The sequence below is a fragment of the Callospermophilus lateralis genome, chromosome 13 (assembly GCF_048772815.1).
Source record: "Callospermophilus lateralis isolate mCalLat2 chromosome 13, mCalLat2.hap1, whole genome shotgun sequence".
Classification (NCBI taxonomy): Eukaryota; Metazoa; Chordata; class Mammalia; order Rodentia; family Sciuridae; genus Callospermophilus; species Callospermophilus lateralis.
This window is the reverse complement of record NC_135317.1, coordinates 59,544,502-59,571,725: the sequence shown is the minus strand read 5'-3', so window position 1 is coordinate 59,571,725 and position 27,224 is coordinate 59,544,502. Positions and strand designations below refer to the sequence as shown.

Sequence of the window (27,224 nt, the reverse complement as noted above, 5' to 3'; positions counted from 1 at the left end):
AATGTGAGTTGCATCCATTTGCCATAATTGATTTGGTTTTAATCCACAGGGATTTACCCAGATGGTAAAGGTGGAGTGTGTATAACACACTGGGGGCAGTGACGGACAATTTGACAAGCTTGTTCTCTAGTAATATTAAATTTTTTTATGTAAGCTAAAAACATTTTGATGATGTAAAGAATGTGAAGATTGTGCACAGTCATACAAAGACATTTGTTTGCAAACAGCAACCAATTTATCAATCTTATTATTACCTAATATTAGAGGCCCTGGGAGATTAGTGTGGGTTCGTATGTGACCTATAAAACATGGGTGCTTTTGCATTTGCACCATTTTTGTAGGATATGAAACAAATTGAATAACTCTTGTGATGATGTATACTCAGTAATTAAAGTTTCAATATTTTTTGTAACTCCAACTGCATATAAGCTGTCAGAATAAATATTGATGGGCTCCTTTGCAAAATGACTTGAAGCACAAATGAGAGCTTGTAGTTCTGCTTGTTGGGCAGAAGCATATGAGGTTTATATTACCTCTGTATGAGCATGACCATAATAACCTGCTTTACCTGAGCTTGAGCCATCAGTGAACACTGTTAGTGCACCTTTTATTGGTTGTGCACCTATAATCCTTGGAAATATGAATGGCATTACCAATGTGAATTGAATAATTTTATCACAAGGATAGTGACTCTCTATCTGACCAGGAAAATTAGAAATTACTTGCCAAAATTTAGAAGTTTTAAAGAGCCAATCATTCTGTTGAGCAGAAAATGGAATGATTATAATATTAGGTTCTGATCCAACTGGCTGTAAAACTCTTGTTTTGCCCTTTATCACGAATTGCAACAAAATTATGAAAAGGAGTTAATGACTTTGGAGGAGAGTGGGCTAAATGAATCCACTCAATAACTCACAATGTTTGCCATATTGCCCCTGTAGGAACATAAGCAGTTGGAAATATCAATAAATAAATAGGCTCTTGTGGATTAATTCAAGTAAGCCGAGCATTTTTAATAGCAATTTCAACTTTCCTCAAAGCCATTTTCACTTTTGCTATGAGCTGACGAGAAGAAGTTGGAGAAGAATCTCCCCGTAATATTTGGAATAAAGGACTTAAATCTGAAGTAGTTAGCTTTAAAGATGGCCTCAGCCAATTAATATCTCCTAATAATATTTGAAAATCATTAAGGGTGTGTAGCTGTTTGACTCTTATTTGTAAGTTTTGAGGACAGATTGTATGTCCTTCAATCACATGACCTAGATATTGAAAAGGAGATGTCTTTTGCACTTTTGAGGTGCAATGTACAAATCATTGCTGTGAGTGAAGTCTCTAATTGGGCAAAAAAATTTTAAGAGTATATTTGAATTAGCTTGAGCTAAAAGTATGTCATCCATAAAATGAATAATATATGCATTAGAAAATTTTTTCCTCACAGGTGTGATAACTTGTGCCGGAAAATTTTTACATAGGGTAGGACTACTGTTACACATTTCATGAAGTAGCATTTTCCAGCAATATCTTTAAACTGGTTCTTTAAAATTAATTGCTGGGACACTAAAGGCAAATTTTTTTTTTTAATTTTTTATTTATTTTTATTGGTTATTCAAAACATTACAAATATTGCAGAATTACATTGGTTACACATCCACATTTTTACATAATACCATAATAGTAACTGTTGTATTCTGCTACCTTTCCTATCCTCTACTATCCCCCCTCCCCTCCCCTCCCATCTTCTCTCTCTACCCCATCTACTGTAATTCATTTCTCTCCTTATTTTTTTTCCCATTCCCCTCACAACCTCTTATATGTAATTTTGTATAACAATGAGGGTCTCCTTCCATTTCCATGGAATTTCCCTTTTCTCTCCCTTTCCCTCCCACCTCATGACTCTGTTTAATGTTAATCTTTTCCTCCTGCTCTTCCTTCCTGTTCTGTTCTTAGTTGCTCTCATTATATCAAAGAAGACATTTGGCATTTGTTTTTTAGGGATTGGCTAGCTTCACTTAGCATAATCTGCTCTAATGCCATCCATTTCCCTGCAAATTCCATGATTTTGTCATTTCTTAGTGCTGCGTAGTACTCCATTGTGTATAAATGCCACATTTTTTTTATCCATTCATCTATTGAGGGGCATCGGGGTTGGTTCCACAGTCTAGCTATTGTGAATTGTGCTGCTATGAACATCGATGTGGCAGTATCCCTGTAGTAGGCTCTTTTAAGGTCTTCAGGGAATAGTCCGAGAAGGGCAATAGCTGGGTCAAATGGTGGTTCCATTCCCAGCTTTCCCAGGAATCTCCATACTGCTTTCCATATTGGCCACACCAATTTGCAGTCCCACCAGCAATATACAAGAGTACCCTTTTCCCCACATCCTCGTCAGCACTTGTTGTTATTTGACTTCATAATGGCTGCCATTCTTACTGGAGTGAGATGGTATCTTAGGGTGATTTTGATTTGCATTTCTCTGACTGCTAGAGATGGTGAGCATTTTTTCATGTACTTGTTTTTTTTTTTTTTTTTTGGGTTATGAACTCCCATTTTTACTCCGTATACAAATTGCAGAATCACATCAGTTACACTTCCATTGATTTATATATTGCCATACTAGGGTCTGTTGTATTCTGCTGCCTTTCCTATCCGTTACTACCCCCCTCCCCTCCCCTCCCCTCCCCTCTTCTCTCTCTACCCACTCTACTGCAGTTCATATCTCCCCCTTGTATTATTTTTCCCTTTCCCCTCGCTACCTCTTGTATGTAATACTAAAGGCAAATTTTTTACAGTCATCTGGATGCAAAGGTATAGAGAAAAAACAATCTTTTAGATCTACAACTATCAAATAATAATCTAAAGGAGTAGCTATAGGAGAAGGAAGCCCAGATTGTAATGCTCCCATGGGCTCTGAGACCCAATTAATAGCTCTAAGGTCTTGCAATAATCTCCAATTACCAGATTTTTTCTAATTACAAAGATGGGTATGTTCCAAGGGCTGAGCATAGGCTCTAAATGACCAGCTTGAAGTTGTTCTTTAACTAACATAGGTTATTTTTAAATTTTTCTCCAGTTAGGGGCCATTGACTATCTCAGATTGGCTCTTCTGTGAGCCAATTAATTTTTTCTGCTGTTTTTTGGGTCAGGGAAAAGGTCAGGGCCCCTACCAAAAAATTTGGCTGGGTGCATTAATTAATCTCTGTCAAGGAGATTGGGTCATAGGTAGATACTGTAAGTTTCCCTCAATTTTCTTAGGAGTAGATCCTTGATTAAGTCCCTCAAATGACATGATAGAATTTGGAATTACTAATAAAAATAATCCTAAACTGCTTAAAATATCTCTACCCCATAAATTTACCAGTAATATGTCCAAAACATAAGGCTTGAAAATTCCAGTATTACCATCTCGGTCTTCCCAGCAAAGATACTGGACACCCTGGGCAGGCTGAGAGATCTTCCCTATGCCTTCTAAATTAGCAGGCGCAATATGTAAAAGCCAGCTTTTGGGCCAAAATCTGTGAGCTAAAACAGATTTATCTGCCCCAGTATTTACGATACCTTGAAATTTTCTTTTCTTTTCTTTTTTTTTTTTTTTTTTTTGAGAGAGAGAAAATTTTAGTATTTTTTTTTTATTTTTATTTTTTTAGTTTTCAAAGGACACAACATCTTTGTTTGTATGTGGTGCTGAGGATCGAACCCAGGCCGCACGCATGCCAGGCGAGCGCGCTACCGCTTGAGCCACATCCCCAGCCCAATACCTTGAAATTTTTTATGATTGATTTTAAGTTCCAGTAGGGGGTTCTCCTTCTGGATTAATTGAGCCCAGTACACTCTGTCCAGGAACCTAGAAGTCGAGGTCTTAAGCGGGCCATCTGCAGAACGGCAAGGTAAAAAGTACTAATTATGCCAGCATGTCTTTTGTAGAGAGCCGAATGGCATACTCTGATTTCACAGTGACTGTTAGCTCATCTCTAAAATTTGATTCAATAACTCCTGGCATTACTTGAATTCCCTCTTTAAAATTATTTCATCCCCAAATTAGGCCTATGGTTCCTGGGGGTAATGGCTCATGGATTTCAGTAGGAACTCATTGTGGTCCCATTTCAGGTGTTAAGTTTATTACTATGGCTGGTCGTAAAAGTACTGTCTGGGTGGACTTGACTGGTAATAGTGATGATCCTCCATGGCCGGCTGTGATGACCTCAAGGCCTGCCACTCTGACCCTCCTCCTGTGTATACTGCAGAGCCCCCATTGTGTTGAGCCTGGGTTAGGCCCCATCTTCCGTTTTTTTGGCCCCTAAGGAGGTGAGCCTCCTCCATATCTGTTCCATCCCCCTCGCTGTGCAGCTTTCTGCAGCATGAACTGGGAGAGGTTTCTGTCCTATTGTGTGCAGATTCACAGTCCCCCCCAAATGCCCAGTCCTGCCACATTTAAAACAACACCCACAAGAATGGCATCTCTGGGATTGGGGCTGAAGTACCCATTTTAAAGCTGCGGCAAGCATAAAACCTTGTAATTTTGAAGGACCAACATCCACACAAAGGCGAATAAATTCAGAAACTGTCCCTTTATTCCAATGGGGTTGGAGGATGTTTAACCATGAATTCTGAGGTGTTTGAATCTCTGACTGACCTGTTAGCTGCCTGGTACAGGCATGCTATGAAATCGGAAAATTGTTCTTCTGATCCCTGTTTTATCTGGCTAAAATCTAACTTCACTTGATCCCTTGAAGATATCTCAAGCCATGCTCTTTTGGCACATGCAGTGATCTGATCAAAAATGGCTAGATCATAATTAAATTGTCTCTCTAGGTCCACAAATTCCCCAGTTCCCGTTAACATCTCCAAAGGGGCATCAAAGCCTTGCCTCCTATTCTTCTCGGCCTGTTCAGTACAATAATCAGTCCAGTGAGATCGCCAAAGGAGATAATCACCCCCGGAAAGGCAAGCCTTTGCCATTGAAATCCAGTCATTTGGGGTAGAGTCTGGTGGCATAACAAATAGAGCAGGCTTTGCACAAAGGGTGAGTTTGGACCATAGGTATTGCAAACACTTTTAAGCTTCTTTAGACTCTTAAAGGGAATTGCAGCATGCAAGCAGACATGCTGCTTTTGTTTGTTATCTGTTCAAAGACTGGAAAAAGCTGAAAACCTGTAATGTCTTCCCCCACTTCCTGTGCTTTACTAAGGCCACATTGTAGGGGCATAAACATGGTGACCACCAGTTCAGAGTAATTATCGAACCCCGTTCTCCCAGAGGAGAGCGGCTGAATTTGGATGGCAGGTGCCGGAGCCATCTAGATGTAATTTAGTAAAATCCTCCTCCAGGTCTTCTTCACCACTGAGTCCCCTCAGATTGTGACTCTTTTTCGTCTGTATCTTCCTGTCCCTCTTGTTCCTCTCCATTTTGAATTTGCCTCACAGAAATCTGATGGGAGCCAGTTTCCTCTCTGGAACATGCCCCTTGGTGCTCCTCTAAGCTGCTGGGTCCAACCAGCTCAGCGGAGACTAAACTTTCGATTTTAGGTTTTGCCCTGAGGCTGCCTGTCTGCAGTTTCCATGCTGCAGACTGAGCGAAAATTGATTCTGTCCTCAGTCCCACCACAGAAAGAGAAAACCACTTGGAAGCAGTCCCGGGCCGTTTCTCCTGCTCTAAACTTCTAACAGCTCTCTAAAGCCCTTTCAGCAGGTCCTCAGGGAACCATTGGTCCTGTTCTAGATCATCAAAAAGACACATTTCTAAAGAGGTTCAGATCTTCTGAACACTCTCTCTTGTACTTTCAGACAGCTTGGCAGAGAGGCAGCCTTTATATAATTTTCTACCTAGCCTCTCCCAAGTACGTAAATCCGGTGAGTCTTGCTGACAAAACCACAGGCACACCTTACTAGCTATTTGCAGGAACTGAGCTAGCTGGGCCCTTCTGACTTGTTTTCCTCTCCAATTGATTTTTGTCTCCAGAATTGTTAAATACATTTCTTTATCTGAAGACATGGAACTGCCCATGATAATTCTTTAATGTCCCTGGCTCTGAAACTGTTTGCTTCCTCTCTTCCCCAAAGAATCATGGTTCACTAAATTTCTATAGTGTGCTTTCTCAGTCAACCTGGAAATTCACCTCCCGAGCGGTCCCTCATTCCGGGCACCACCTGCCACCTCTGGCCTGCAGGGACAGCTGAATTTAAGGTCACTCCTGTGAATTTCCAGGGATACCAAATAAAACAGACACACATTTAACCTTTAAACAAGCTTCAGAATGGCTCCTCCACTCTTGGCCTCAAGATCCCCAAATGGGAGAGCAAGGGATAGTCACAACAGGCTGGAGAGAGAGAGTGAGAGTGAGCATCTTAGGAAGTGGGCTTTTATTGGGAGGACCCACATTCTTAGAAAGTTCCATCCAAAAAAGGTAAGAAGGGATGGAGTTACAAGGGACATGTGAGTGTAATTCCAACCAAGGGCTATAGAGTGACACCTACATCTGAGGATGTATCCTCAAACTTCTGAGACCAGGGCAATGTCCAAGGAGATGTAGTGACAATCAAAGCCTATCCATTCCAGGATTGAAGATGTGAATCATTCAGAGTGGCTCCCCACAGTTTTTAACAATAGCCATCCTAAGGAGTATTAGATGATATCCCACTGTGCTTTTTTGTTTGTATTTCCCCAATGATATTAAGCATTTTTCTTAGTTGGACAAATTTTATGTTTTTTAGAGTTATGGCTGATTGTGAACTTATGATCATAGTAATTATTTAATTATTTTTTAAAAAAAATTTAGTTATATACTACACCTGGATATACCCTGACATAATCAAAAAAGCATAGAACACAACCCACTCCAATTCAGTCCCCAGCACTTTCACTTCGCCCCACCCCACTCCCTTCCCTCTATCCAGCAATTCCTATTCAATTCATATACAGTTTACTTTTTTTTTTTTTAAATTAGTGTCCTTTGGATACGTCCAATGCTGCAACCCACCATGTCATATCCATGGATACACATATAAAATTTCAATCAAAATCATTCTACTCTTCTTTTATAACATCCCTTCTTTATCCTCAATTTGCTTATATATTCTACTGATCTTTTCTCTGTTTTGATGAAATCTCCTCTGTTCTTTTTTTCTTTCTCTCTCTTTCCCTTTATTGCTATCCCCCCCCTATTTTAGATTGACTTCCGAATATCACAGAAAACATTTGATCTTTGCCTTTGGGGACTGGCTTATTTCACTTAGCATGATAATCTCCAGTTCAATCCATTTACTGGAAAATGACAGAAAATCATTCTTCTTTATGGCTGAGTAATACTCCATTGTGCATATATAACACATGTTTTTTATCCATTCATCTGCTGGGCATCTAGGTTGGTTCCATTATTTAGCTATTGTGAATTGTCCTGCTATAAACATTGATCTGGCTGCATGGTGGTTCAGTTCCTAGTTTTTTGAGCAATTTCCATACTACCTTCCAGAGTAGTTATGCTAATTTGCAGTCCCATCGATAATATATAACTAACTTTTTCCCCATATTCTCATCAACATTTATTACTATTTTTATTCTTAATAATTGTCATTCTGACTCAAATGAGATGAAATTTTACTGTAGTTTTGATTCAGATTCCCTAATTGCTAGAGATGTTGAACTTTTTTTTATATATTTGTTGACTATTTGTAATTATTCTTTTGAGAAGTGTCTGTTTACTTCTTTTGCCCATTTATTGATTGGGTTATTTGTGTTTTTTTAAATTTTTTAAAATTCTTTGTATATTCTGGATATTAATGCTCTGAGGAGCACATGGCAAAGATCTCCCATTCTGCAGTCTCTTTCTTCATGCTCTTAATTATTACTTTTGCTGTGCAGAAGCTTTTTAATTTGATGCCATCCAATTTATTGATTTTTTTTTTTTTTGTACTTTAGGAGCCTTATTTAGGAGGGTGCTTCCTGTACTGACTTGCTGGAATGTTGGGCCTACATTTCCTTCATTTTCTTCTAGCAGCTGCAGAGTTTCTTGTCTAATATGTATGTCTTTGGTCCACTTTGAGTTGAGTTTTGTGTAGGGTGAGAGATAAAGGTTAAATTTTATTCTTCTACATATGGATTTACAGTTTTCCCAGCACCATTTGTTGAAAAGGCTGTGTTTTCTCCAATGTATGTTTTTAACACCTTTGTCTAGAATCAGATAACTGTATTTATGTGGGTTTTTCTCTGTGTCTTCTATGCCTGTTTTGGTGCCAGTACCATGCTGTTTTTATTACTATAGCTCTGTAGTATAATTTGAGGTCCTGTATTGTGATGCCTTCTGCTTCACTCTTCTCACTAAGGATTACTCTAGCTATTCTGGATCTCTTATTCTTCCAAATGAATTTCAGAACTGCTTTTTCTAGTCCTGTGAATAATGTCATTGGAATTTTGAAGGGTATTTTGTTGAACCTGTGTAGCACTTTTGGTAGTATGGCCATTTTGACAATATTAATTCTACCTATCTAAGAACATGATAGGTTTTTCCATCTTCTAAGAGATTTTCTTCAAAGGTTTTCTTTAGTGTTATATAGTTTTCATTGTAGAGGTTCTTCACCTCTTTTGTTATATTGATTAACAAGGGATTTTTTTTTGAGACTACTATGAATAGGATAATTAATCTCTTTTCTAGCAGATTCATTATTGGAGTATAGGAATCCAAATGATTTATAAGAATTGATCTTATATCCTGCTACTTTGTTGAATTCATTTAGGAGTTTTAGAAATCTTCGGGTGGAGTTTTTTGGGTCTTCTGAGATCATGTCATCAGCAGACAGAGATAATTCAAGCTCTTCTTTTCCTACTTGTTTTACTTTAATTTTCTTCTCTTGCCTGATTGCTGTGGCTAGAGTTTCAAGGATTACATTGACTAGGTGGGTGAAAGTGGGCATCCTTGTCTTGTTCCTGTTTTTAGAGGAAATATTTTCAGTTTTTCTTCATTCAGTATGACATTGGCTCTGGATTTTTCATAGTTAGCCTTTACAATGTTTAGGTAAGTTCTTTATAGGCCTAGTTTCTCTAGTGTTTTAAGCATGAATGGGTGCTGTACTATGTCAAATATTTTTTTCTGCATCAATTGAGATAATTCTGTGATTCTTGACCTTAACTCTATGTGGTGAATTACATGTACTGATTTCCATATGTTGAATCAACTTTGCATCTCTGGCTTGAAACTGACTTGGTCATAGTGCACTATATTTTAAATGTGTTTTTATATGCATTTTGCCAATATTTTATTAAGAATTTTTGCATCAATATCATCAAAGATATTGGCCTAAAGTTTTCTTTTCTCAATATGTCTTTTTCTGGTTTTGGAATCAGGGAGATACTGTCTTCATAGAATGTGTTTGGCAGTGTTTCCTCCTTTTCTATTTCATGAAATAATTTGAGGAGGATTGCTATTGGTTTTTCTTTAAAGGTCTGGTAGAACTCAGCTGAGAATTTGTTCAGTCCTAGGCTTTTCTTTATTGGAAGGCTTTGATAGCTGTTTCATTTTCATTACTTAATATTAACCTGTTTAATTTTTCTTTATTCTCATGGTTCAGTTTGAAGAATGCTAGGAATTGTCAACACCCTCAAGATTTTCTAATTTATTGTAATATAAGTTTTCAAAATAGTTTCTGATGATCCTGATGATCCTCTGGTTTTTAGTAGTATCTGTGGAGAGAGTTCCTTTTTCATCTCAAATTTTGATAATTTGAGAGTTTTCTCTCTTTCTTTTGGTTAGTTTGGCTAAAGGTTTATCAACCTTGTTTATCCTTTCAAAAAAAACAGCTCTTTATTTCATTGATCATTCATATTTTTTCTCAATTTTATTAATTTTGGCTCTGATTTTAGTTATTCATGACTTCTACTGATTTTGGTGTTGGTGTTTTCTTCTTTTTCTAGGGCCTTTGAAGTCAACACTATTTTCAAGATTGTATACTTTGCCTAAAACTTCAAAGTGGTCTGATCTATAGGTGATGCTTTCCACTGAATTTTTAATTTTGGTTTATAGAGTCTTTCATTTCCAGGACTTCTATTTTGTTCTTTTTCAGAACCTGTATATCTTTATTGTAGTGATCTTTCACTTCTTGAATTTTCTTTCTAATTTTACTCCTTACATCTTCTTTTAGCTCTTAGAACAGTTTGACGATAAACTTTCTAAATTCTTCCTTTGACATTACCTCCACTGTGGTGTCAATGGAGTCAGTTGTGGAAGCATGGGCTGTTTGGTGTGGTTTGTTCCCTTGCTTTTTCATATTGTTTATGTGTCTACCCATTTATTGGAATAGTTCTCACTTCTTCTTTTAAGCAAGGAACTATTTTCTGAGCTCCTTTCTCTTAAAAGCCCTGAGTTGGGTGAATATCCAGATATTGATACTTAAGTCAATGTTTGACCTCTGCTGATCCCAAATGTCACCACCACTTTGAGAGATACCACTCTATTTACTATAATAACTTCAGAACGAAGCCTGGTAATATTCAATCTTATTATAAGAAACAATACTCCAATACTACAATAATATTCAATCTTATTTTAAGTTTGTTGGTATTGCTCCTCACAGTTACTCAAATACAAGCATGATCTCTATTACAAGTTCTGGAATAGGTTAAAAAAACATTATTAAATTTAGCACAATTGTTTTAACCTTAAATGAGGGCTAAAAGGGGTGGAGAAAAAGAAAGATTGAGCAAAAAGGAGAAGGGAAAATGGGAAAAAGAAAGATCGAAAAAGAAAAGAATAATTTCCACCAACATAGAAAGGAGTATAGATGGATGGTAGGTATTTGAAGTTAGTAGCAGATAATGCAAGACGATGAATAAGGCATAAGAAAAGCAAGTATAAACTTGAGCTAGGAAAAAAAAGAAAGATTGATTCCAATTAATGTTTTAAACCTTTAGATGAAATACATTCAAATGGATTGCAGGTACAATATTGGCTATTAGGATAACAATTATTCATAATTGTAAATCATGCAAAGTGAAGAAAATTCTTATTGAATCTTGGTTTAGATTTCACTGGGGTTTGGATATTAGCCAATGTTCATTATTCTTTGTCTTGTGGATCCCTCCAGAATTGCTGGGGCACAGGAACCAGTTCCCTAGTTGTTATGGATTTCCCACCAGCCAATTCTGGTTTATCAGCTCAGGGCCTGCAGCTGATTGCTTGTAAGTTGCTATGTTGTGGTTGGCTGTTTCCATTGAGTACAGGAATTCAGGCTCTTGATTGTTCTTGTGATTGCCATAGCCATGTACCTGCTCCCCTCTGCAGGATCCTTTTCATTCTGGTGTAGAGCCCATTGGCTGTCTATGAACACAGGATCTCTGGTTGTGAATTTTCCGTATTCTCTTGGCCAAAGCCACTTTCTGGAGTACTGTAGTAAAGGGACTCTGGGTTCTAATTTCTACTGCCCCAAGTTGTGAACAGCAGGCATTAATTCCCTCTGTTGACTGTGAATGATGCAAAGTCCAGACAGTGTCCGAACAGTGCTCTTTCACTCACCAGTTGTGACCATGAAGTCAGGAGCTGGAGCTGGATAAGGCTGGGAGCAGTTACTGTCTGTTGCTTCAGATCAGGCAATTTTCCACCTTAACAGATCTCCCTCTGGCTATGTTTATGGATGCCTTCTGTTTAGGTTTCCTGGGGTGTTCAGGGAACTCACCTAGCAGCCTTCTGCCTGCAGTGTCCCCCATCCCAGAACTGGATCTCTGTTTCTGAATATTCAGCAGCTTCTCTCCAGTATGGCCCCATGATCAAGGGCAGAGTCCCTAGGCTTCCCACAATGCCAACCCCCAATGTCAGCGGTCAAAGTGATGCAGTCCTGATTGATCCACTTTCCTCTGCTCAAAGTCATTGGTGCCCTGTCACTGTCTGAGTTAAGTAAAAGCTGTTTGTGTACATCTTCTTTGGAAAAGGACCCAGTCAAATCCTTTGTCAATTTTTCAACTTTTTTTTTTTTTGTCTTTTGTTGTTGAGTTATAGAAGTTCTTTATATAATTTTATATTAATGAGATATATGACTTTAAGAGGATTACTTTTTTCTCCCCATTTATTAATCTAGAACATTCAAGGACAACTTTTTTCCTGTTGGAAACATAACAAATGATTGTGATGAACTGGTTAATTCAAACTCCGATAGTTTTTCTGTTCAAAACTCAGAAGTAAAAACAAACACTGATATTAATGAGGTAAGATCCTACTTGAAAAATATAAACATTTTTTGAATTATAAGTTTTGGAAGTAAAAATGTGATTTATGATTATTGTTCACACTTCCTTATTCAACACACCAAACATATACATATGCCACTCATACCATTAAAAAGTATTTTAATGTGTAAGTTTAGTTACACTAAAGTTCAACTTACCACTTGAAATTTATTACCCTAGATTAAACATCCTATTAGTTATATATTGTCACCAGATTGGTAACATATCTGTTAAATTAGGTTTCGAATGGCATTAAAGTGGAGAAGAATCTGAGAAAAATATATGCCCCAATATTTGAAGTAAATCTACACTTGAGAACTCCTTCTGAGAGTTATTCTCCAGAAAATTCTCAAGAGAACTTTCCTGAGTCTGACCAGGGCCCTGAAAAATGTATGACATGTGAAGAAGATGAAATGTCAGAAAATGAATATAATGTCAAAAATGACGTAAGTGAAGAACTGCTCCCAAAAGCCAAGGAACCACAAATATTTTCTTATAACTTTGAAGACATTTCAGGTAAGACAAATGAGACATTAACAATGAGGGTAAATACATTAATAGCTGTAAAATAATATGTAAGAGAAATTTATTTATGAATTATCAGTTTATAGATTATTATTTTTATAAATTTTAAGATAAACAGATAAACAGTGCCAAAAATGAGCAGTGAATGTATAGATCATTTGTGGTGCAGGTAAGTAATAATACCATATCCATTTCATCTCATTACATGAGCAATTTTGGGCATGGTGGCAAATGCCTGTAACCTCACTGACTCAAAAGGCTGAAGCAAGAGGATCACAAGTTCAAGACTAGCCTAGGCAACTTTGTGAGGACATGTCTCAAAAGTATAAAGGGCTGAGGATATAATTCAGTAGTAGAATCCTCCTCACCCCAGAATTGAATCTCCAATACCACAAGAAGAAGAGAAAAAAAAAGCCAAGCAGTTTCTCATTGAAAGGATTAAAGAACTCTCTTCATCAGGATAGATACTACCTGGAAGGAGAAATAACTCAGTGGTTGAGCATTTGCCTAGCATGTATGAAGACCTGGGTTCCATCCCCAAAACAGCTTAAAAAAAAATGAAAGTTTTTAAAGTTTCAAACTCTTGGACTCCAGAATCTGGGCTGGAGTGTGCTATTTGAATATTGCCTTTCAGATGACCACTAGAGTTCTTTCTTAGACTATTTGGAAAGCACTGACACATATCAAGTTGTCATTTAACTGTTATAAATATCAATCAATTTTTTAAAATTCTCTCATTCTTTCAATTGAAATCACACAGAAACTACAATTGATTTGGAGAATAAAAACTTGAATGATAAGTAAGTATCAGACATTTTTTTGACATTATGAGTAATTGTATTTTGTTAATTACTATATTCTCCTGAAATATTCTTTTATTTTTTCTTAGAGTTCCAGAATTCCCTACAAATCTCCTTATAGATCCCAATAGATTAGAGTTTTCAATAAAAATCCAAAATATGGTGACTACTATGGAAAACTATATAAGTAAGTATTTAACAGTTTAGTATTCTTTGGCAATATTGGCTTGAATTTAAGCATCTGATGCTCTTTCCCAGAGACATAGCAGACATAGAGTATGAGAAGACCATAAATTCATAATTTTGGGGATCAATATGAATTTAGAATTATTTGAGCATGTGTGAATCATCCATACAGCCACAGAGTGCATAAAAGATAAGGATTGGGAAAATAACCCAAGGCTTGAATTTTTTAGTTATGCATTATAAAATTTTATGACACATAACAAATAGGAAGTATTTTTATGTTATAATATAAGATACTTTTTAATAATTCTTTTCTAACTGTGTGTACACAATTTGAAATTACATGGTAACTACTTAATTCCTAGCCTGACAAAGAATTTAAAAGGATTTTAAAACAGCTCCTTAAGTGTAATGTTTGTTTTCCCATCATGTGACCACAGTTTGTTGAGTTCAGATGAAAAAAAAAAAAAAAGCCCTCTTTAAAGGGGAAGCTGGTATCTCCTGCATTATTTGATTTCTTTCTTTCTTTTTTTTTTGCAAGACCCAGGAATCAGTCTTTTTCATTGTGCTTTGTAACTACCACTACCTATTAAATTTCTTTCTTCTCAAAAACTGGCTGAAATGCAATCATTATGTCCCTTGAAATCTCATACTTAAAATTTGCATTGTATTAAGATAAAATATTCAAATCAAGAAATAACATACAGTTTTAATAATTCTTGCAGTCTATTATGAATCAGCTTGATAGAAGTTTCTTGCTGAATAAAATCCAGAGATGTCACCTTCATACTATATTGTACACTTACAGATATTATAGACAGTTGTAGTTGCTTGTTAAGATGTGTCCCTGCCCTAGTATTCTCCTCAGTATTCTGTAGATTGTTCTGCTGTCTTCTAACTTTCAGTATTATGTTACTGTGATTTACCTCCCTTTGGGAAAACTTGATTTTTTAGCCCAGTATTTTATTAGTTGAATTTAGCAACTTTTTTATAATAAAGCTAGAGGTTAATCTTTCTCCCAATTAGTGAGGCTTTTCAGTCCAAAGAATTAAGTTTTTCCTCAAACTTCTCACATGTTCCTTCTTTTTCTTTCTTTCTTTTTTTATTTGGTAAAATCTTTATTTATATGCATTTCTTTTACTACCCACATGTCTTAGAGATAAGAACTGGCATATGAAAAGGACTATTAAATTTCAAGACAGTTATTTTCAAGTTTTGTAAAATCACAGACATAGTTTGTGAAGGACAATACACCCTCCGAAAGCATGTCCCCTTGTATCATATGCTGCAGTTTCTCCGTATAGCAAAATGAAATCAATTTAACATTCTCTGTGGCTGCAAGAGTCTTTAAACCAACTAAATTAACTTTCCCTTCTGCTGACTGTAACTCCTTGTCAATTATCCATCTATTGAAGGGCATCTAAGTTGGTTCCACAGTTTAGCTATTATGAATTGTGCTGCTATAAACATTGATATGGCTATATCACTGTATATGTTGTTTCTAAGTCCTTTGGGTTTAAACTAAGGAGTGGAACAGCTGGGTCAAGTGGAGGTTCCATTCTGAGTTTTCCAAGGAATCTCCATACTGCTTTCCAGATTGGTTGCCCCAACTTGAAGTCCTACCAGCAATGTATGAGTGTGGGAAATGTATGGGGAAAAAGCCACATCCTCGCCAACACTTATCATTGTTGTATTCTTAATAGATGCCATTCTGACTGGAGTGAGATGAAATCTTAGAGAAGTTTTGATTTGCATTTCTCTAATTGCTAGAGATGTTGAACATTTTTTCACATATTTGTATATCATCATGTCCATTCATTTCCTTGGCCCATTTATTGATTGAGTTATTTGGTTTTTTGGTATTAAGTTTTTTGAGTATACTATATTAATACTCTTTCTCCCCCCACCACATCTAACAAAAGTTCATACTGATATATCTGACACCAATCCAACATCTTATTCTAGCTTTCTCCCTTTCCCTATATGTAACTTTTCCCCTCTGGCTATAGAAAATCTGGTTCAAGTAATCAACATTAGCCAGGCATGGTGGTGCATGCCTATAATCCCAGTGACTCGGGAGGCTAAAGTGAGAGGATCACGAGTTCAAACCCAGGCTCAGCAATTTAGTGAGGCCGTAAGCAACTCAGGAGACCCTGTCTAAATAAAACACAAAAAATGGCTAGGGCTGGGGCTCGGTGGTCAAGCACCCCTGGCTTTAATCCATGGTACCAAAAAAAACCAAACAAAAAACCATCAACATTAGTTTCGTATTTGTTACACCTGTAAAGTGATTTCAGACTTAGTATTCTAATGTTTCTGAGAAAAGTACAGTGTTTACAAACAGTTCATCTTCTTCTCTTTTTATCTAACCTTACAGTTTCCAATTTAGAAAGTATTTCCCAGAGTTACTGAGGTCAAATCCTTTCTTTCCCACCCTCCAGTGAAATTATGTAGTTCAATTGTAATATAGTTAGATTAATTTGTCACAGTCTGTATTACATCTCAAACTCTCTCAACATCCTGATTTTTGAAAATTTGCATACTCTTTTTGGGTATAATTTTATGGGGTTTGACAAATTACAGTTGCATATTCACCATCACGGTTCTAAACAAAACAATTCTGTTATTTTCAAATTCTCTTATATAGCCACTTTACAGTCAAACCTTCCCTCATCCCTTATTTCTGGCAAACACTGAACCGTTTTCTGTTCTTATTGTTTATTCCAGAATGTTCTATAAATGGATATGTAGCCTTTTGGGTCTGGCTTCTTTCATTGAGAAAAATGCATCTATAATTCACATTGTTTATATAAATTCATAGTCTCTTTTTATTGCTAAATTGTATTCTATTGTCTGGATTTACCAGATTGTTGATTCATTCACATCTAGGTTATTTCCAATTTGGGGTAGTCATGAATAAACCATAAACATTCACATATAGATCTTTTGATGAACATAGTTTTTTCTTGAGTAAATAGGAGTGGAATTTCTGGGTCAAAAGTGTGTGCTTAATTTTTTTTGAGAATAACTAAACAATTTTGAAAAGTAGTACCATTATTTTAAATTTCTGCTAACAATGTATGAGTTTCTTTTTATCCCTGTCAGCATTTGATGTTGTGAGATATTTTTAATTTTAGCCATTCTTATATGTGTATAGTGATATGGCAGTAATTTTCACTTCACTTGTTTATTATTATTCATCTTTTCTTATCCTCCACCTGTATATTTTCTTTCATCAAATTCTCCTTAGTTTTTTTGCCTAATTTTTTAAATTGGGGTAACAGTCTACTTATTATTGGATTATGAGAGGTCTTTGCATGTAATCTGGGCCAAGTGCTTTATCATATCTATGATTTGTAAACATTCTCTCCCAGTCAGTACCTTATCATCTCATTCTCTTTCATAGAGCTAAACTATTTAATTTTGATAATGTATATCTAGCTCATCATTTTTTTATTGTATGTATTATGTTTTTGCATCTAAAAACTCTTAGTTAGGCAAAACTCAATGTCACACTAATTTTCTCAAAGGTTTTATAGGTTTGTGATTTATATTTGGGTGTAGGATCCATCTTGAGTTGATATTTTGTGTAAAGTGTAAAATGCAGGTCAAGCTTTTTAGTTTTTGTTTTTGTTTTGCCTATGGAAATCTAGAAGCTCAGCTAGATTATGAACTCCTTGATGGTAGAGGTTGTGTCTTCTAATCTTTGTGTACTCTTAATCGTATAATATTTTCCACAGAGCAGATATATTTCAAATGCTTGTTAACTGAACAACTTAGTTTCTATTTTAATAGAAACTATTTATGCCCTCCTGTATCATCACAATTATCTATGAATGATTCTTCTGTTTCTATTATATTAAATCTAAACTTTTACATCTATCCTTAAATTCCATCAATTAGTATAGATCAGTATACTGTCTAACCCTCATAATAAATCAATCTCAGTTTTTAGCAGTTCTAAATATCATTAATAACATTAATAATAAAAGTCCTGCTTTTAATGGGACTTCTGAAAATATTAAATTTCAAATTATATATTTTAGCCAAAATTACTCCTCTTTACCAAGATCCCCGCCTGTCTATCTTTATTGATTGGATTTCAATTATGGATTTATCCAAAAAAACTAGATGGCCAGATTGTCAGCTACTTTTTGAAATGGATACTGCCTATCAAAATAAAGTAAGTTGGAGACTGAATTGGAGCAAATTTTATTCCATGTTTGTATTATGTCAAAATGAACCCTGATATTATATGTAAATATAATGAATTTTTAAAAAAAGAACTATTCATCTCAGGGAATGTTTGGTTTTGGGAGTAGAAACCCCTGAAATTCTCAGATGTAAGGGATTTATTGAAAATTAAGAGTTTCACAGTTTATGGAAATTGGAAAATCATTCCCATATTATCTTCTCATTTGTCTTTCCCTTAATCTCTCATTCATGCTCACCACAGTGTATTTTATTCACCATGGGATTTCTCTTTTATGGCTCCTGCATAAGATCATCTTGCCAAATATTAACACATTATCCAACTCTTTGTTACTATCTAAGAGGATATTTTTCCCCAGATTCATAGATAATCTAATTGGCTCAACTTGGGTCACAATATCCAAATTAACTATGTCTTGGAAGTTGGATGAGTTCACATAGTATGTAAGACTTGGCTTTTCTGGGACTATGTATAGAACATATACTCTAAAACAGGGCAATAAGAAAATAAATGATTGATCTTTCTAGTATGTGGCTCAAAGTAGCATATTAATTATAAAGTTAAATAGCCAAATAAACCTTTCCATAAAAGTCAAGAATTAGTCATCTGAATTTCTTATATTTCTTTTATTTCCAATATATTTTGATATTTAATAGAGGTTCTGAACAAAATTAATTCACATAAGGTTATTTTATTTTAATAAGAACTATTAGTTTATCAGGCCATACTTTTTTCACTCTTACAATAAGAATTCTGGCTTTTTAATATTTTTATTTACAGATTGTGAGTCTCCTGACTGTTATTGGTGATTCAATGGGCCTAGTTAGTGTTTACAGCTACAAGTTTCTAAAATATTGTACCATGGTTGAGAAAGCCAAAGTCATGAGTATGAAAATATCATCTTTGAAAGAATTATCTTCAGCACAGTTTAAAACTATTCTACATAAATTTCAAAACTACTTTCAATGTGTTTTGACTATGACCATTGAGAAGCGAATTGGTATTTTCAATGTTTTAAGTTTTGATTATCAATCAGAATGCTTACCATACATTGAAAACATCCTACAGATAACCCACGGCCTCTTGAGGTCTGTAATTGAGAAAAAAAGTACAAAGCTATGGAAAGTAAGTATTATGAAAATTCCTCTGGTATAAGAATATTTCAATTTGGTAGATTATAATTTTAGGATATACAATCAGAAAATAAACATCTTAAGTATTATCCTCAGAAAATTCTGATGTGATAGTATTATATTTGTTTAAATGTTTGATTAAATATCACTCCCTGAAACACTTTGATCACCACATCTAAAATTGCATTACATATCATTTTCTACCTCCTTTCCCCCTGTTTTATTTTATAGAATACTTTACCACCCGCCATTAAGTTGTGTATTTTCTTCCACTAGAATGTAAGTCTCATCAAATTATGAAGTATCTTGGAATAAAATGCACACATTCCACATTTCACTGTGTATTAGGACTGTTTTGTTTTTGTTTTTGTTTTTTTCGGGGGGAATACTCCTGTGATGGCAGAACTCCTCAGAAACCATGGTGGTTTGAAGCCTCTGGAGCTTAGAAAATATGAAAACTTAGGCGCACCCAAAATAAACTTCTCCATCATTAGTTATTCCTACCTATCACCCATGTAAATTTCTAGGACAAGTCTGTTACACTAGCCATTGTTTACACAAGCACTCTCAGTTGTGTCTCAGACCTGCTTAAAGATATGAATTTATGATAATAGCTACTATTTATTTATTCAATCAGACCACAAATATTTATTAAACCATTACTATATACTGCTGAGAGGGATAGATTTATTCTTGCACTCATAGAGTCTAATCTAGCAGTAAATACTGACAGAAGTATCTAACATAGCCTAGGTGGAGTTGTGGGTAACTTTCTTGAAAAAATCTTAACATCCAAAGAAGTACGAGTGATCTGAAGGCATTGGGAGGAAAGGGAAGAATATTGCAGGGATACGTTCATTTAATTTAGATTCAGTTGTATATGACAGAAAACAAAACAAAACAAAAGATGACAGTGGCTTACACAAGTTAGAAACCAATTTCTCTCTTAGGAAAAAATAGTACAGAGAAAGATACCCCAGGGATAGCACAATGGCTTCGTGAAGTCATTAGGAACATTGGCTGTTTCTAGCTCACCTCTCTGCCTTTCCTTGAGCGTGATACAACATGCATAGCCCTAAAATGGCTGTAGTCTGTCTGATCCTCATATTCTCATTCCAGGGAACAGGATGGAAGAAGGCAGCAGAGAATCAGAATCTCCTTGTTCTACTCTTAGGGATGTTTCCCAGAAGCACTTCACACTGTGGCTTACAACATATTTACCAAAAATTAGTGGTTTTTTTTTTTTTGATACATAAGGGTTAAGTACTATCATTTTGTAATGGTTTTCAGTATGTTCTGTGGATCATTTGCTCTATTACATTCTTCCTTTGAGGTTAAGTGATTTTCTCTACTGGTATACTTTAGTTTCTCTCTGTGTGTGGTGGGGGGTGTCCCCACCCCTTTTTGATGAATTCCCTGTGGTAGTTCTTGTAAGACAGGTCTGGTGATGATTAATTCTCTTATCTTTCCTTTGTTTCTGTAGGACAGCTGTGCTGGATTCACTATTCTTTGTTCAGTTTTTCCTTTCAGCATTAGAATATACTATCCCACTCCACTGTCCTGTAAGAGTTCTGCTAATAAATCCTTTGCTAGCCGTGTTGAAATTCCCTTGCATATTAAATGCTTCTTTTCTCATTCTGCTTTCAGGATGCTGTCTTTGAGTTTTGGCAGTTTGAATATAATACATCTTCATGGTTGAGGGTTGCAGAATTGGTTGTCCTGTTGAGTTTAATCTGATTGGAGACATTGGCCTTACTATGCTGGTGTCTCTCTCTCTCTCTCCCTCCCTCCCCCTCTCTCCCTCCCTCCCCCTCTCTCCCTCCCTCCCCCTTTCTCTCTTTCTTTGCATGTCCCCCCACCACCAGGTGTGGAAAGTTTGGGGATACTATTCATTAGATAAGATTTCTACCCTTTTATTTTTCTCTTTCTTGTCCCTTTATGGCTCACAAAGTTGCTATTTTGATTATCCCATAAGTCTTGCAGTACTCCTTCATTTATTTTTATTATTTAATCTCTTTGTCTTATGACTGTATTTTCAAGTAACTTGTCTTTGAGTTCACAGTCCTTCTGTTTTATTAGTTTTAATTATATTTTCAGCTCTAGCAATTCTTTTTTAATATATTTATTTTATTTTTTTATTTTTTTATTTTTATGTAGTGCTAAGGATCAAACCCAGTACCTCACCAGTATGAGGCAAGCGCTCGACCACAGAGCTACAGTCCCAACTCTCATTCTGATCAATTATTGTATTTATTTTGGGTGTTGTTTGCATTTCATTGAGAGGTTTCTCTGTTGTTGTTTTTCTTTTTTCTTTCTTTTCTTTTTTTTTTTTTTTTTGAAGTTCACTGAGTTTTCTTAAAATATGTATCTTGAAGAATTTTTAATCAGGCAGTTTATTCCTCTCCATTTTCTTAAGGCCAAAGCTGTTTTATTTTGTCCTTTTGGTGATATCATGTTTCTTTTTTTCTTAATCCTTTTGGCAATGGATTGGTATCTGCACTTTGAAGACATGATTTTGCAAACTGACTTTGTCTGGATCAATTCTTCACCAGTCAGCTAGTTCAGAGATTCTGGACAGGCTTTCTGGCATGATCCATGGGCAAGTTTGCTGCTGCCACACTAAGGCTGGCTTGACTGGTGCCTGAGTCAGCAAGGACTTAGAGCCTGAATCCAATTGAGGGAATTTGTTGATTTGGTCTCCTGGAGTGGGTCTGGAGCTTGTTACTTCCAAGGATTGACTTAAAACCTGGGACTGTTGGTATAGGCCTGACACTGAGGGCTGTGTGGGGCCAAAGGGTACTGAAGTCAAACCAGTAGTAGAGATCAAGTCTGCAGCATAAACCTGAAATCTAGGACTGCGAGGTCTGGCCTGGCATCAAGGTGGATCTAGAGGTTCAGTTCCTGGTTAGTTTAGGAATCTGGGGGTATTGAGATTTGGATATAAAGTATCCCCACACCAAAAGCTCCTGTATTAATGCAGGATATGAAGTGATTACATTATGGTAACTATTGTTATGGGCTGACTTGAAAATTAGCCCAGACTTACTCCATTTTGTTCAGACACTTCACCCTGTGTGAAACTAGTCGTCCTTCTACATGAGCCCACTCACATAGAAGCTGACACCTCTACCATCACCCACTTGCACCCTGACCACTATATCCTTGAACTATGGAACTAATGCAAGCTTGTTTTTCTAAAAATGTGCTTCTGATAATATGTAGTTTTTCACTTTATGAAATGTATCTTGTGATTATAATTGCCTCTTCTGTCCCGCCTTCTTTGTGGTTTTAGTCCTTATAAGCTGGTTCCCACTCCCAGTTGTGGTTGAGGATTGTAGAACTGCTTGCTCTCTGTGCTTTTGACCCCAGCCAGAATAAATCCTTTGTATTTTGCTTCAAAAAGACCTGAAGTTTTATTTGGGACTTTGGAATAGTGTGTCAAAACAATAACCTATTCAGTGAATTAATTCAATTAATAGATTAATAATTTATATGGATTAACAGAGTGGTAACTGTAGAGAAGTGGGGTGTGGCTGGAGGAACTAGGCCACTGAAGGCATGCCTTTGGGGTTTATATTTTGTCCTGGTGCCTTGCTCACTCTCTGATTCCTGTCTGCCATGAGGTGAGGAGCTTTCCTACACATTGCCCTTCTACCATGATTTTCTGCCTCAGATGAGACCCCAAGCAATGTATTTGACTGATCATAGACAAAGACCTCTGAAACCCAAATAAACTTTTCCTCTTCTAGGTTGTTCAGGTCATGTATTTGGTTCACAGTGACATGAAGCAGACTAACATAGGGGGCCTTCCTGGTGTTGGATTTTAATATGATGGGCTCAGTATTGGAATCCAAGGCAAAGTCCTGTATTCATTTCCATCCATTTTCTTCAAGTGGACAATAGGTCTCTCTGGGCTGTGCTGCTTGGGGTTGGGGAAATGATATACAGATAATATAAGACTATGCTCTCTACCCTCTTTAATGTGTCTACACCTAGGTATCTTGATATCATACTTTGTTTCCTTAGCGCTTGTGAAGACATTTTCACATATGGATATTTGTTCAGACTGACCTTTCTTCAAGGCTATGATCACTAAAGAGTCCTATTCTCCATCTTCCTCCCTGTTATTATCAGCAAAATTCTCATAAATAGTTTCTGGCAAATGGGGACAGTATGAATCAAATCTCTATATTTAGAAGAGGCATGATTTTTTGGTCCAAGAAATTTGCTTCTGAGCTTCTCCTCACCTAAACTAGTTCTGAAAGTTCTGTTTATTCATCTTCTCTCTGGCTTCTGCATGCCCTCATGTGTATTTTTGGATGTTTTTGGTATCTTCCTTTTATTCCTTCTATTCTTCATTTAATAAGAGTTTTTAATCATAAATTAATTTGATCAGGTGTTTATTAACTGCATCTGTGAGATAATTTTTTAGTTGTTCTCCTTTAATAATTTCTTTTTCAAAATTTATTTATTTTAATTTTGAGACAGTGTCTCGCTAAGTTGCTAAGGCTGGCCTCAAACTTGCAATTCTCCTGCCTTAGCCTCCCAAATCAAAGGGGTTAGAGCCATGCACCACAAACTCTCAGCTTCTAATCTTTTAATGTGAGGAATCATATTAATTGACTTTCTAAGGTTAGTTTCGAATCCAAATTGAAGATTTTGCTTGTAAGCATGTGCATACAAATAAATGTTATTTTGTAATATTTTTGCAATTATAAGGAAAACTTATCCACGATTTTCTTTTACCAGTCATTACTGATGTACTTTCTATGTTCCAGACACTATTATAAGCCCATTATTAAATTATCTTATTTGATACTCAGGATTACAAATGAGGACACCAACATTCCTAAAGTAAAACTATTTTGCTTAGATTCATACTGTTAGTAAATACTAAGGCTGAGAATCAAGCACATCTCTCTGAATGTAAAGCCTATTTATATAAACTCTATGATAAAAGAGACACACACATAGCAAAACTCCAATGGGTATTAACAATGGTTATCATTGTGTGATGAAATAATAGATCACTTTCTAATTTATGAACTTTCTTATATTGCAAGTTTTACATGCAATTTTTATGATGAAATAAAAGAGTCACATAAAAGCAATACAAGCCTGTGAAGAATGAAAACTGAACTGACTTTCATTCCAAAATTATGTAAAATCATACATAAATATTCATCAAGAGTCCTCAAAACAATGAAAAAAATGATAATCTGAGAACAGAGATATAATTACTTCAAAAATTGCATGGAATGAAATACTTCTGAAAAGAGTATAGATCTGATACATATAATAGATATAATTATGATAGAAATAATACAGTAGGGAATTAGATTGGGATTTAAATCATAGTTCTGTAACTTGCCATATTTCTAACCTTAGTCTAATTATTCCCATTGAGACTCATTTGTTTCCAGTATAAACTAGAGAAAATAAGACTAATTAATTAGCAAACACACTATCTTAATAAATCAGGTACCTAAAGAACCTAGAACACAAATGTTCAATACTCTTACTATTTACATTGCTTTTATTTCTTGAAAACAGTTATTCACAGTAGTTCTTTCATTATGTGTGAGTAGCATTTATTTTACATGTGAGAATGCCTTCTTTTTACTTATGTTCAAATGCCTTCTTTCAACAATAGAAGGACTTAACATGTTAATGCCCTAAGATTTAAATAACACTTAGAATTATGTCCAGAAGATGTTTTCAGAAATAGAAGTCAGAGAAATAGAAAAGAGTAGTCTTCAAAACTAGTGAAAAATTAATGCATAATTATAATTAACATGTTGATGACTTCAGATCATAGAATCCGCACTACGACAGCTGGAATCCAAGCCCACTGAAGTAGAAGAATTTGTGGAACACTTCACTTTTTTGGAAGCGATTTCATCCAAAATATTTCAATTAGAAGATGAGTACTTCACAATTAATCAGTTGTATTCTGTTGTGAGATATTACCATTTATATATTTCAGAAGAGCAAATTGCCATATATAAAATTCTTTTTGGCAAGTTTCGTCAACTAAAAACAACTATAAAGTTAAATAAAACAAACAGGGAGGCTGCATTAACAAAATTCAGGGGAAAATTGGAAGCAAATATTGCTGGTCTACGAGTGGACGTTAGTAATTTAAAAGCCAACGTAAGTTTTTTGTTTTTTCTCACCAAAAACTTGATCTTCCCTTACTATGCATATAGATATTTGCTTTCTGTGGTATCATAACTAAAAAATTTTAATCCAGTATTCTTAACCTGGGATTCACAGAATGTTAGTAATATGTGAACTTCAATGGGAAATAAAATTATATCTCTATTTTCAGTAACCTCTAACTGGAATTTAGCATTTTCTTCATCTATGAATGAATGTAGGCAACCATCAGCAGCAGAGCTGCTAACTTACCAGAGGCTTCAAGAGTCCCAAAGGAACCTTTAGCATTAAAAAAAAGACTAAACCCCCCTGAAACCTTTTTAGGTCTTTGCCTGAGCCTAATGTAATGATAGTTCCAACTTCACTTATCATGTTAGATCTTGGATTATATACTAATGTAATTGTCAGCAAAATGTGTAATTTCTGAATGTTTTGGTTTCTGAGAATGTCTGACTATTGTTGTTTTTTAGATAGGAACTCCTGTTCTGTTTTTTATTGGTACTCGAGTGCAAACGGCAATGGAAATGATTCGGACTTTCTCAGAGGAAGCTGCAAGTTTGGTTAACAAAATTAAAACCTACTCAAGCTATCAGGATCATTTTGACAATCACCAATATCATATGCATTCTCTTAATATGGAAGAAATTACAAATATTGTGCTCTCAGAAATCTCTGACATTGAATGTGACTTAAGTTTGAGGAAAATGTTATGGGAAGCACAAGACGAATGGGGAAAGTACTTTTGGGAATGGAGGAAGTGTTCTCTTCAAAGTATTGATGTAGAATTAGTACAGAGAACTATTACAAAATTGCTCAATATAATCATTGTACTAGAAAAAGGTAAAAATGTGTTTCTCAAATTTTCTCACTCACCTAGGATTACATAAAATATGGCCTCTGGGCAATGTAATCATTGTCTTTGGTTGACCATTATGGCTAGAGGAACAATATAGTAGTTTCGGTAGGAATTATTTGCTGAAACAAGAGATTAAAGCTTTGCCAATAATAATAAGAAGAAGTAATAACAAATTTTGTCTCCTTTAAAAGTTGATACTGCATGAAAATCCAGGGAACCAGTAGAGTAGAGGAAAGGAGCTAGGTGGAGAGAAGAAGAGAGAAAAGGGGAAATACTGGAGAATAATATTGGACAAAAAATATATTGTTATATTGTGTACATATATGAATTTGCAACAATGAACCCCACCATTATGTATAATTATAATGCACCAATAAGAACATTAAAGAATTTTTTAATAAAGTAAACAAAAGTCAATTCTGTGGTAGAACTCCAGACACTTGACTCAGATTTTAACTCTTGCTAGAGTATTGTCCAGAGGTATTTTAATGATAGAGGCCCACCTTCAGAATCTTTACCCAAATTCTATACTATGCCTATGTATCCTTTGGGCAGTGTGGGAAACAGCTAAAAAGTCATTCTGAGAGGTTTCCCTGGTGCTAATCATCAAATTTGAAATTTTGCCAATGGAGAGAGACTCTTTCTGACAGGATTCTATAAGATCATATCCTTTCCAGGAGGAAAGTTTTGTTTCACCTAGCCAAGAGATTGTTTTGTTTTTGTTAGAGTCCTAGCTTATCACTCAGCAAAACCAAAAAACAAAAACAAAAAACCCTGAACAAACAATACAAAATTTTATTTTGCTTATCCCTAAACTATAGAAGAAATAAAGCTATCACAAATTTTTTAGAAAAAAGAAAAACTAGCTGCACATTAGTCTCACTGCTTTAAAATAATACTCATTGTGTGCATTTTCAGTGTTTTGCTATGTACATGTCTCAGAGAACAATATATGAATTAACAAGTAGACAACACATTCCTATAGCCATAGTTTCACAGAAATAATATTGTTGTTTGTCAAAGTTGAAACTGGAAAAATCTAAAGTTTGCTTGTTCTTTCTGTCTCTCCTTTTTATTTTTATTTATTTAGTCATACATGACGGTAAAATCAATTATGATATAATTATACAAGCATAGAATATACCTTATTC

At 35.5% G+C, this 27,224-nt stretch overlaps 1 protein-coding gene across 1 annotated transcript in view; it reads left to right on the top strand.

Annotated features, from left to right (window-relative positions):
• The window catches only part of Dnah14 (dynein axonemal heavy chain 14), a 343,676-nt gene that overhangs the window by 72,935 nt on the left and 243,517 nt on the right, over window positions 1–27,224 (top strand). The window contains exons 11-18 of the mRNA XM_076872908.1: window positions 12,054–12,180; window positions 12,441–12,746; window positions 12,782–12,804; window positions 13,616–13,713; window positions 17,759–17,895; window positions 18,706–19,050; window positions 24,870–25,215; window positions 25,692–26,057. Of these exons, the coding sequence (XP_076729023.1) occupies window positions 12,054–12,180; window positions 12,441–12,746; window positions 12,782–12,804; window positions 13,616–13,713; window positions 17,759–17,895; window positions 18,706–19,050; window positions 24,870–25,215; window positions 25,692–26,057 (1,748 nt within the window). The remainder of the gene's footprint in view (window positions 1–12,053; window positions 12,181–12,440; window positions 12,747–12,781; window positions 12,805–13,615; window positions 13,714–17,758; window positions 17,896–18,705; window positions 19,051–24,869; window positions 25,216–25,691; window positions 26,058–27,224) is intronic.